Source organism: Rhinopithecus bieti, unplaced genomic scaffold, assembly GCF_001698545.2.
Source record: "Rhinopithecus bieti isolate Rb0 unplaced genomic scaffold, ASM169854v2 scaffold_17880, whole genome shotgun sequence".
In the NCBI taxonomy this organism is placed as follows: domain Eukaryota; kingdom Metazoa; phylum Chordata; class Mammalia; order Primates; family Cercopithecidae; genus Rhinopithecus; species Rhinopithecus bieti.
This window is the reverse complement of record NW_016808923.1, coordinates 301,518-314,227: the sequence shown is the minus strand read 5'-3', so window position 1 is coordinate 314,227 and position 12,710 is coordinate 301,518. Positions and strand designations below refer to the sequence as shown.

Genomic DNA, 12,710 nt, shown 5'->3' with positions numbered 1-12,710 from the left:
TAAATAAAATTCAATTTCCTGTCTAGAAAGCTAGCAGGTAAAACTTGCTGGTGCCGTAATTTCATTTTGGTGGTATTCTTAATGGATTTAGAAAAATAAACTTAGAAATAAATGAACTTATTTTGGAACAATTTTTAATTAACAAACATGGCAAAGGTCATACAGGGTCTGTGTGTCCTTCATACTGCTTCCTCTACAGTGAACCATTTACAACACCACGGAATACCTGTCAAAGCTAAGAAACCACCGATGACACGTTACTTTTAACTAAACTCCAGACTATGTTGGGTTTCACCAGTTTTTTCATTAATGTCTTCTTTCTGTCCCAGGATCCTGTCCAAACTACCACACGGCAATGAGTTGTCACGTCTCCAGTTTCCTCTGGACTGTGATGGATTTTCAGTCTTTTATTGCTTCATGACCTTGAGAGTTTTGAAGAATACTGATCAGCTTTAAGACTCTTCAGCATGAGTTTGAAGAATGTTTTTTATCATGACTAGATTTGGGTGATGAATTTTTGGAAGTCGTACCAAAGAGGCATCCTGCTTATGCAACTCTTATGACATCATATCAAGCGGGTACATGATATCCATATGACATTACACTGAAGATGTTTGCCTTCATCACTTTTTTAAAGTAGTTTGTCAGCTTTCTGCCTGGAAAAGTGACTATTTTATTCTTCAGAATTGGGCACCTTAAGGGAAGATAATGAGCTGTATCAATGCCACAGGAGAGAGTTATACAGTTAGTGAAACAAAACTACAAGGATAGATTATCATATTGATGTATTTTATTTTAAAATATGTAAAGTTAAGCCATTCAAATAGGTCAAGAACACATTTTTAAAAATCCTTCCTTTCCTTTAAAGTACTAATTATATATCATAGTGCATTTTTACCATAGTTTAATGGTTAAGAGTCATTTTCTCTGGGTTTGATTTCCAGCCGCAAGGATGTGTGAAGTTAAGCAAGTGACTTAATCTCTCTGTACCTCAGTTCCTTTGTCTGTAACCGTTAAGTTCCATATGCATAACAATTAATGTCTACTTCACAGTATTATTTGGAAGATTGAATGAGTCAATATTTGTAAAACGCTTAGAAGAGCATAAAATAAATTATCTGCCCCTTGTCTGTGGTGCAGAGGTTTATTAACTTGCCCACAGTATGAAGCTACTAAATAAAAAAGCAGCGTGTTCCATATTTACCCAGAATCTTGTAAGCTCTTGTCATTTACCTTATGTTTTCTGAAGAAAAACAAGCAAATTTTTAGTGACCTGTTAAAGTTTGTTTCATAGACAAAAGTGAATAGATTTAGAGGAAATGAACTCTTCATGTCTTGCAGACTTTTCTAGCTTTTATAAAATGAACATGTATTACAACAATTAGAAAACAAAAGGTTTTTCAAGTTTTAAAGAATCATTTTCACATTTCTGGGGCAGTTTTCCATCAAATCTCCAAACAAAAAAAGAGGGATAACAAGAGGAGTAACTACACAAACTTTCAATTATACATGAGCTAGTCACATGTTTTCTAGCCTTTAGGTTATATGTCATTTCCTGCTTTCTAATACAAATTTGAATTTCCCTTTAATTTTCTTGGTTTTTCTCTTAGGCTCATACTCAAGTATTTTTACAGGTCCTTTGTGTTGTACATCTTTTCTGATAAATAAGATGAGTTTTTTATTCAAACTCCTTTTTTATAGATGAAGTGATTGAAAGTCTACAAAATAAATCAATTATCCATCTCAACAATAAAAAATGTCCCCCCATCTAAGTGCATCTCCTAATAAAGTGCAGACTTATCTTCCTTTCTGAAACCCTTCCTAAATTAAAAACATTTAACTTTTTTATTTTTTATAAACTCCTAACTGAACTTTCTTTTTCATTTATAAGTTTGCAGCATTTATTACAGCTTGAAACTGCAGAAGACATTTGGGACACTGTATTTTGGCCTCCACTGGGTGAATGTTTTTTTCTGTATCTAACCTTTCTTTCAAGGAATTTAAGTAGTCAGCAAGATGTGAGAGAGGAAATCACTGAAAGAGAATGGAGCATGTATATTACCCATAGTGTCTATTTTAAAGTAACAGGACATTTTAGCAACCTTTCTATCCTTTGTCCAAGATTATTGTAAGAACATCACAGATACCCATGATTACCAATAACTACAAGACCATTTTGGAAACTGGGACTGTGGTGTTTATATGAACATTCTTCTTTCTGGGTTCTGCTTTGATTTCTTAAGGACTCACACTGCTTTATATCAGTTAGGGACAGTTAGGGACAGTTGGGTGGCAGGAAGGGATATAGAAAATTTTAAACGTGAAAAACACTGGGGAGTAAAACTTTCCATTAGATTCTTCTTTTTCCTTTACAGAATTCACAGCAGGTTGAGTTTTAGTTTAGGCAATGTCAGGAAAGAAATAGCATTTTGAAAATGAAAATAGTCCATTTAATGTATTTGACAACCATTAATAAGGCACTTAATCCATGTTGTCCCTTACAAATGTTAACTCGTTTCTCATAACCACCTTGGGCTAGGCACAGAGAGGTTTAATAACTTGCAGGTGATACTCTACAACTAAATACGGGCAGCAGAGTTGCATGCTCGGTGGTTAGGGACAAGGACTCTTACCCCTTGAGCTGGGCTGTGTAGAGCCCTGTGCTTCAAGCAGATGCCACTCCTGTCTCCTCTCCTCCATCCTACTCCACGTCTCAGAGAGGTCTGAGAGCAACTTGTAGAACCACACTTAAACCCTCTAAAACCTAACGACGATTCAAAATATATTATCTAAAACTGTAGAAAAAGGGACAAAAGTGTCAGGTTAAAAGATTGAAATTCCAGACCAGAAAAAATAGAGCCCTGTTAATGTTTCCAGAGAAAGAGGGGCCAACACTGAAGACCAGAAAGTTTTTAGCAAATGGAATATGATTTTTTTGCGTGATCTGGTGTTTAAATGTCATCAGCAGGCAGCTGTTTCCTCCTTCAATGGGAATGGTGTTTGCACATCAGATACCTACTCTCCAGTGTCATTTGCAAAGACAGAACCAGAAAAATTGAGCCCATGAGCCTGCTGGACCCTGCCCCTCCACAGCTTCAGAGGGATAGCCAGTGTCATATTTCTAGATCAAATCTGAATCCCTCCCACAGGGGGAAGATCTCCAAGGGATTTAAGAACATTTCAGAGGGAGGAAGGAAGTTATGCAGGATACCAAAGAAGAGGTCATGCTATACAGCCCTGGCTTCCACTGACACTAATACTGGATTCAACTTTTGACACTGATAATCTGTTGCCACCAAATGGAGGACGTAAAGAAGATGTTCTAAGTGTGATTAGAGAATATGCAAAAAAGGAACAAGCAGAACATTCTTCTCTGGAATCCGAGATGATGGCTGTACTTTCACAGAGAGCACTGATGTTAGATGTACATGAAATACGCTAAACCGAAAATGAGAGAGGCAGAGACAGGGAGGTTAACATAGAGGATACACTGTAAGGAGAGAGGATACCTGAGGTAAAACTCGACTGTCTCCGGGTCCCCAGCAAATCTGATAACTGAGGAAACAAAACTCTCTTCCTTTAAAGAAGTCATGCCTTTCCTGTCCTGGTTCTCACGGGTCCCCCTAGCTCTTTCCTCCAACCCAACCCCATACGTGGGAGTCATCAGGGACCTAAGGTTCCCCCACACAGGCTGTGTCTCCAGCGAGGTTTCCTCACTGTCCTTCCAGGAATTTGGGGCAGAAAGTGAATATCCCAAAGTCCCAGAGTCCACGGGAGTTACTCTGGAGGGAGAGATTCAGTCGTCACCAGTGGGCTCCCCCTACCGGTACCCCACTCTACCCCGAGGCGGGGCCTTCGCCTTCCTTCAGGACTCGGGATCAATCTGGAGCTCCGGGAATTTCCCTGACTCGGCCGCTCCGGGCTTTCCAGTCTCAATCATGTATAAAAAGGGTTCGCCGATCTGGGGAAGCCACAGAGCTCGGGTTGCAGTCACCTCCCTGCCAGCTCTCCCGCTTCTCGCACAGCCTTCCCGACCCGTCTGCTGAGCCCCATGGCCCTCGCCGCGCTCTCCGCAGCCCCTGGCAATCCCCGGCTCCTGCGGGTGGCGCTGCTGCTCCTGCTCCTGGTGGCCACCGGAAAGCGGGCAACAGGTGGGTCCCCTTCCGCTGGGGTCCACGGGCCGGATCCTGCTGGGGTGGGCGCCCCGCGCCGACAGCCCCGCTCAATCAGCGAGTCTCTTCTTCCCTAGGACAGCCCGTGGCCACTGAACTGCGCTGCCAGTGCTTGCAGACCCTGCAGAGAATTCACCCCAAGAACATCCAAAGTGTGACTGTGAAGGCCCCAGGACCCCACTGCACTGAAATCGAAGTCATGTAAGTCCCTCCCCGCGCTGCCGCTGTCACCGCCGCGGTCCTCGACTGTCCCGCTGCCCCAAACCCTGTGCCCAGTTCGACCTCCTGCCTCATGGAATTCCCTTCTCTCTGCAGAGCCACACTCAAGAATGGGCAGAAAGCTTGTCTCAACCCCGCATCCCCCATGGTTCAGAAAATCATCGAAAAGATACTGAACAAGTGAGTTGTAATTTCCATGTACACAGGCGACTGGAGCCGTTGGTCAGAAATACTGGCATATGCCCCGTAAAAATAAAATCAGGGAAACCAGGAGTTAGCTGAAGGACTAGAAATTGTAATTGTTATTTTCACAATTAAAGTTACCATTAGGGTTATTAGTCTGCTCTGGTGTCAGAGCATATTTCAGTATTTCAGTGCCCTCCATTCCCAGGCCTAACCCCTACTGAAATAAGTGAGGGTAAATGTGCCTTTCTAGAATACCAAGTAGATTTGAGTAGATTTGACTAACAATGCTAAAAAGCCCCCNCTCTTTCTTAAAAAAAAAAAAAAAAAAAAAGTAGCATTCAGGAGTGCAAGTTTTCTGCTATAGAGGGCAGTTGTTACAGGCAGACCTTCCCTGAGTGGAGGGCTGGGCCAGAGTCTGCATGGGGACATCCCTCCAAGCAACTTCAGCCACCAGAGTGACAGAAGGGCAGCCTTCCTTAGCACCTGCAACAGTAACCCTTTTCTCATCACAGGGGGAGCACCAACTGACAGGAGTGAAGGGAGAAGCTTATCAGTCTAACATTGACACTTCCTGCAGGATGGTCCCTGCCCTTACCAGAGCTGAAAATGAAAAAGAGAACAGCTGCTTTCTAGGGACACCTGGAAAGGACTTAATGTGTTTGACTATTTCTTATGAGGGTTCTACTTATTTACATATTTATTTATTTTTGAAAGCTTCTATTATAATATTTTACATGTTGTTATTTAAAGATATGAGTGTGTTTCATCAAACATAGCTCAGCCCTGATTATTTAATTGGAATATGATGGGTTTTAAATGTGTCATTAAATTACTATTTAGTGGGAGACCAAAATGTGTCAGGCACCTTGATAAATGATAGGGTGGGGAATTGGAGGGCAGGGTTTGGAATGTAAGCAATGAGTGGATCACTTTTAGGGTAAGGGAATGTACGCGCACATCTACATTTTTATACTTTTTTTAAAAAAAGAATGTCAGTTGTTACATATTGAAATTATCTCACATTATGTGTTCAGCATTTTTATGCTGAAGTTTCCCTTGGACATTTTATGTCTCGCTTGTAAGGCATAATGCATTGTTTAATGTCCATTCTGCAAAGTTTCTCTTTGCCTTGGAAAAGAGAAGTTACCATTACTGTTACATTTTTACAAATGACATGATAATAAAAGTGTTATGAAAAAAGTGCTTATGTGGTTTTTCAAAAAGTTCTTCTTGACCTTTAGTTCTTCCCAGGTGCCCAAGGTGTTATACAGTTAGACTGCAGGTTCTATCTAAATCTGTGCCTGCTTCTAGCTGGCATTTCCCTTAATTTCTCATACTCAAAATGGACTATCTGATGCTTTTAAAAAGTACACACTACTCCCAAACCATTTTGATAATTCTAGTTTTGTATAACATATAGCTGTTTTTCACACTGACCAATTTGTTATTCAAAATTAGTCCTTTACAAACTTTTGAATATTATTGATATTTTAACATGAGTCTCTGCTAAATCTGCTAGATGCTTTTGGAAGCGGTTTTTCAAACACTTACACAATTCTTTTCCGTTTAATGAGGTTGGGAACAAAAGGCAGAAAAGTTGATTCTGCCTTAGAACTAAAAAAAAATGTGATATTTAAAGAATAATAATGACCTATTGAGATACTGTAATGTAAAATATATGACGAAAATAGCATGAAAGACAGGTTGGGAGATAGATGGGTTTAGACTCTAACATGTCTTTTCAATTGTTAGAGAAAGTATTAAGCAAAAATTGTAGCAACAACAAATATTGTAATTTGTAGGGCAACAACTCATAGGAAAATGCAAAATTTTGGACTTAATCTGAAAAGAACATAAAATGGTATAATAGAAAATACCCGACTAATACAAAAGAAGACAGAAATGCAGGAATAAGCCAACACATGGATCAAGGGCAGAAGAGACACAGCTTTACAGAAGAATTGTTGATAATATGAGTATAGTCTCTTCCTTCATGAAGGTGAAGCGTAATTCCCCTCTCCAAGTGTGTGTAGCTAGACTTAGTGACTGGCTTCCAAAGAAAAGACTAAGAAAAAGGGAAAACAATTACAGTGGAGAAATTTGGCAGACAATCTTCACCAGGTGATCAAGGTTGTTGTCACCAGTTATGGCATGTGAGTATCACTCACCCGCTGATACAATGTGATGGAAGGGCACTTCCACTCTGTTTAAGTGCTTCCAGAAAATGCATAACCTTTGTATAATCATAATAAGGACATCATGAAAATCTGAACTGAGGCACGTTTTACAAAACTCCTCATAAGTACTCTTCAACACTGTCAGGGTGATGAAAAACAAGACAAAACCAATAACTTGTCACAGATTAGAGGAGACAAAAGTGATATGGGGACTAAATACAATGTGGTATGTTGAATTGGATCCTAGAAGAGAAAAAATTTATTGGAAAATTTAGGAAATCTGAATAAAGATAAGAGTTTAGTTAACAGCAACGTACCAATGTTAATTTCGTAGTTTTGTCAAATGTACTACAATTATGTAAGATGTCAACATTAGGGGACACTGAGCCAAAGGTCAGATATAGAAACTCTCAGTGCCCACACAAATATTTTGTGAATCTAAACTTATTCCAAATTTAAAAGTTTATTGTTCAAAAGATAGGACAAATACAATAGCAGATAGTAGACTTAGATGCAACTATATTAAGAATTATAGTAAATTCAAACAGAATAAACACTGCAATTAAAAGTCAAAGATTATCAGACTACCTAAATACGACATGTTTAGGCTTCTTAAAAGAGGCACACTTTAAATTATAGCTGGATAGGAGGAAAAAGTTCTAGTGTTTTATACCACTGTAGAACAACTATAGTTAAAAGTAATATATAGTTTCAAACAGCTAGAAGGATATCTAAAGTTCCCACACAAATAAAGAATAAATATTTGAAATGATGGATATGCTAATTACCCTGATCTGATCACTATACATTATATATAGAAACACTACTATGTACTTCATCAATATGTACGGTAATTGTGTGTCAATTATAAAAATACAATAAAAGTGAAAAATTGGACACCAGGTTCCTTGAAATGAGAAGAATTAAAAGTGTTACATCATATAAAAATGGGCTGACATGGCTATATTAATATATTGAAACCTGACCTGGATATATTAATATATTTATTACTTAAAAACTATTAATATGCTCTTCATATAAAGAATAAGTATATTTATTAAAAATTGGTATACTAATGAAGGCCTAATTAATACATTATGCCTTAAGGAAAGAAATAGTCTTGGAGATAAAAAAAAAGACGGTTTAAAAATAAAAAGGGGTTAACTCAACAAGAGACAAACATTCCCAAGCTCTTATGAACTTAGAAAAACATTTTCAAAATACATAAACTATTTGTGAGGCTGAAGTGGGATAATCAGTTGAGCCCAGGAGTTCGAGGCTGCAGTGAGCTATGATCGTGCCACTTCACGGCAGTCAGGGTGACAGAGCAAGGCCCTGTCTCTAAAAGAAAAAAAAAATTCACACACAAACATAAAGCAAAATGAAGAGATCATAAAATAGCAATAGAAAGGTATATAATCATAGTTATGGATTCTAACAAACTCTTTCAACACTTAATATGCAAAGCAGTACACATTCAGTAGCAGTATAGAAGAGTTAAGCAACATAATCAACCAACTTAGTTTGACTGACATCTATTGGGAATTTACCCAGCAATTGCATAAAACATATTTGTCTTTCCAAAGAGAACATAGATGAATCATAAAGAATGTATAAAAATATTTCAAAATGTTAAAACATTACAGAAGTCATTTTCTGATCATCAAAGTTTTTTACGATGATTTGTAACTGTCCTAGTTGAACTATGCATTCATACACTGTGTGTGATATGTTTGCTGTGGTTTATAACTCATCTCAACTTCCTACATTGTACTTCCACAATACCAGAGTCATCATCATGACCAATATAATCATCTAGTATGATAAAAATGTTTCCATAGAGATGTTTGCTTATTTCCTGTATTTTTTTCTGACATATTCTTTTGTAATTTTGGCATTTCTGTATTTCTTGGATTACATGATATGAGCATAATGTAATTTAATTACTCAATATTTTCCACAAAAGTATAAACAACAGTCTTAAGAGAAGGCAAATATAAAGCTAATACTAAAAGCTAATCTTTTAAAGTTTTGGAATGATGTTCTCATCTATATATTAGATGGTGCTTGGTGTTATTTCCAATAAACTTAAATAGTTATAGATTGTTGAAATCATCAGGATGTCTTTACTGTAGAATTAGAAGACTAGCAATGTTGCAGAAGGAAGTGTGCAAGTTAAGTATCAAAGAAGAATTTCATGTTTGAAGTGTGTCTTTATCCACTATCTTTTACAAAACTGATCACAATCCCTTTCGTGTTGTATGCATCTTGTAAATGTCTTTTGAATTTAACATCCACCATCCCTTATTTTCTACACATGCCTTGAACCTGTAGGTTACTCTTGACTTCCCAATCTCCCTATGGTAGACAGTCAATAAAGGAATCTGTACACAGGGGACATGAAAACACCATGAGACACACGTAAAAGCATCGCAGTGATGGCAACATCCAAACTGACAGGCAAGCAGGATCCTACGGGCACATGGCCTCCCATGTGGAATCCTGATCTGCCCTCCTGCCTCATTTGCTCTCCTCTCCTTGCCCACAGGATGAACTCCATCTACCTGAGTCACTTGTTGCTTCTAGGACTTCCATGCACTTTCCAATTTTCATGCCTTTGATTGCTTGATTGTCTCCTCCTGAACCATTTCCCATTCCTCAGTGGTGTCCCATCTACTGGAAAACTCTTCATCCTTTAAAACTCACATAAGTAGCCACCTCTTGTAGGAAAACCTCTGTAACACCTCTCACAAACCCACTAATTAACCTGTAAGAGCTGTACGAAATACTTATCCTTGCTACTGATACTTTGTGCATAGTTTGTCATGGTATTTGCCGGGCTCTTCTAAAATCTTCTGTTTGTACATTCATCTCCTGTATGGTGTTGAGAGTTAGAAGGTAGCAGATTCTGTATTAATTGTTTTTGTGTCTATGGCACCTAATTTCATTCCTATGTTACAATGCTGGGAAAACGATCAATAAAAATGTTGAATTGAATGAAGAGAGGAATTAAATTCAAGTTGAAATGCCCTTCTGGTTAGAAAGATAACTCAAGCAGTCAGTACAGTCAGTTAAAAAACACAACTCAAATTGGCTTAATTAAAATGGTAATTATTTCATTTCCTTATGAAATATATTGGTGTTTTATAAATATTGACACATTCATCATAACAATACTTTGAAATAGAGAGTAGCATTTACTTTGACTGATGTGTAGATGAGATACACCTGGATCCTAGAGTCCAAAAATTCTCTTCAATAACCAGTCTCATTGCAGGTCTAGCTGCCTTTCTCTGTGCTGGCTTTACTTTATGGAAAGCACTGGCAAAGCTCCAAGCTATAACCCAGCAGGAAGCAAGGAACGATTTTTCCAGCCATTTCCTACCAAAGTGGTCTCAGGGAAGTTTTCTGACTTGGCCAGGCTTATTAGATCACTTCTCCACCTCTGAGCTACCAGGGTGGCTCAGGGCTGAAAGGAATGGCCATTACTACTTTGAGATGTCAGCTCACTCCCGGAGTTTTGGGTAGAGTCGACCTATCTGAACCATCCAGACTGGAAGGAAGGGGAGATAGTTTCCAAAGGAAAGCCAGGATTCTGTTATCAGAAGGTAGAAGGGACTCAAACCAGAGAGAGAGGACAAATGTACTAAAAGCTAGGCCAAGTGGATGACATTTTCACTTGATGAAATGTTCTTGAATGACCAAGTGGATGCATCCAGAGATGTAATGCCACCTTCAGACATCTGCATCAATAGTAGTAGTAATGGCAACAAAACAGAGTTGAGCACAGTTCCCCAAAGCACAGTTCTCCCAGGCAAGTTCCCCAAGGCACAGTTCCCCAAGGCACAGTTGTAAGGCACTGTTGCCTAAGGCAAGCATGGTTAGAGCAACACTATACTGCCTGCCCATTCCTGCTGTTTCATTTGTACTTAAGATACAGAAGCTACTCTGGATTTTAAAGGCATATTAGATACTGCCAATCAAAGCTGCAGGATACAACAAATATGTTAGTTCAAAATTGAATTTAGAAACCAATATTTTTATTTAGCAATGACTCTATTCATTTAAAACTGGAGTTTCCATAAGTTTAATGTTTGGGCATATAGAGCTGCCATTCAGCTCATACAATGTTTCTTTGGCTGGGGGAGGCACTCATTAAAACAAGGAAGAACTGGATTATGTTGGTAGAACATCATTGCTTTCTTAATGTTCTGAAAAATCAATATAGGGCTATTAGAAATTGAATTATGAGAACAGATATATTAAAGGTGGGAAAAATCTTTTTTTACACTTTATTACATAAGCAACTAATGTTTATTATGAAAGTCTTAGGCATAGCTATAGATCGTTCTACAAAGTGGTTTCTTGAAATATTTTATCCCTTTGGCTACCACTGTAAATTTGTTGATGGTGTGTTTATCCTAAGTATTTGCTTATGCCGATATTTTGATTTGATCTGGAAGTCATTATAGCAAATATTTTCTTTTTTCTTAAGTAATAAGGAGAGTAAAGGTCTGAACAGCTGCTTATTAATGCTGAAGGTAAAGTATTTTATTCATTAAAACATGATAAAGTGTCCAAACTGGGTCAGCAGAAAACTATAACCCTTATCTCAACAACAAAGAACCAACCAAGATGCCCACTTCCACTTACTGCAAGCTCCTAAGGTCCAGAAATGAATTTCCACTGACATGATTTTGGAGGTGACAATATCATGACTTGGAATAGGGGGACAAGATAGATAAATAGATGTAGATTTCACTTAACTTTAAAAGGAGTATCATTTTTAGAGGCACAACAGTTGTTTCCATTAGTAAAAATAACTTGAGCAGTTTCCTATATTTTAGGAAAGAAAGTTGAGCTAATTTAACCATAAGAATAACAAAACATTAACAAAATTGGCTCTCCTAAAAGCGTCTCAATTACCTATCTCAGAAATTTTTTTTTTTTTTTTAACTGTGTAGTGGTTAAAGCCATACTGCATGGAGATCAATTCTGAAATATTAACTGTGCGAAACAGATGGAGTTGCATAAATTCCCTGCCCCTTCATTTCCTTGTAAATTGGTAAATATGGGGAAAAACCTGGTACCACTTTCCTTGTGGTGTTTGAAAAGGGGATTTAAGTGCATTTTATATATACGTCTAAGGGACTTTGAACATTGCCCTTTTACATCAGAAGAGATATTTATCATAACCTATGTTCGCTCAGCATCTTCCCTAAACAGGTAAAATATTTCAGTTATACATTGACAGAATGTTAAAGAAAGAAGCCACAATATCTGCTAAGGTATTCTCCTTGGACTAACCTTAAAATAACTTAAATAATATCTTTAATCCCTTTTCTGCCACTTAGTAATTTTTCTCACATTAAGTGGGTATGCAGGTGTACATCCATAATTAGAATAATTGAAGTCATATTTTTGATGTTAAAAAATTGCTGTGATATTTCTGAGCCACTGATTATTTCAAGAAAACCAAGTATCTTCCAAACTAAGGAAGCTGCAGAAAAATTAAATAACAAGTCTCAATTACCAATGAGTTAGTCAATATATTTTACAAATGAGATTATCTTTCATTTCTTACTTCCTTTTTAAAAACAAATTAATTTTCCTTCAATTTCTGTGTCCCTTCCCCCCACCCCCCATAGGAATGGTCCAATGATCAATGGGAAAAAGCAAATTGTAAATTCAGAAATTTGGTCACCTTATACATCTTTGTCATAAATCAAGATGAGCCCAGCTTTACTTTTATTCACATATTGCAGTTAAAATTGCTGAAATTGGCGAATCAGAAAATATCCAGTAATTATACAAGACACCAAAAAATTCATTCTGTTTTTCCTTTCTAAGAAAAAAGAAAAAATGCTAAAACTAAAATTGTGTATTACAGGCATTTGTTTAGCCAAAGTTCATTTCCCATGTACAATAATTTTTTCTCAGGTCACTCAAGCTTAGA

At 37.6% G+C, this 12,710-nt stretch overlaps 1 protein-coding gene across 1 annotated transcript; it reads left to right on the top strand.

Annotated features, from left to right (window-relative positions):
* Positions 1-3,855: 3,855 nt before the first annotated feature.
* On the top strand, positions 3,856-5,777 carry LOC108539234 (C-X-C motif chemokine 3-like). Its single transcript, XM_017887797.1, has 4 exons — positions 3,856-4,151; positions 4,250-4,373; positions 4,488-4,571; positions 5,090-5,777. Exons 1-4 carry the CDS (start codon positions 4,052-4,054, stop codon positions 5,103-5,105), a joined length of 324 nt encoding a protein of 107 aa, XP_017743286.1. The 5' UTR covers positions 3,856-4,051; the 3' UTR covers positions 5,106-5,777.
* The last annotated feature ends 6,933 nt before the right edge of the window (positions 5,778-12,710 follow it).

What these genes read in the sequence shown, in the direction of transcription:
- LOC108539234 (XM_017887797.1), top strand. Translation starts at nt 4,052, where the DNA reads ATGGCCCTCGCCGCGCTCTCCGCAGCCCCTGGCAATCCCCGGCTCCTG. An exon ending in CACCGGAAAGCGGGCAACAG is followed by an intron (nt 4,152 to 4,249) that starts GTGGGTCCCCTT and finishes CTTCTTCCCTAG; the next exon opens with GACAGCCCGTGGCCACTGAA. An exon ending in TGCACTGAAATCGAAGTCAT is followed by an intron (nt 4,374 to 4,487) that starts GTAAGTCCCTCC and finishes TTCTCTCTGCAG; the next exon opens with AGCCACACTCAAGAATGGGC.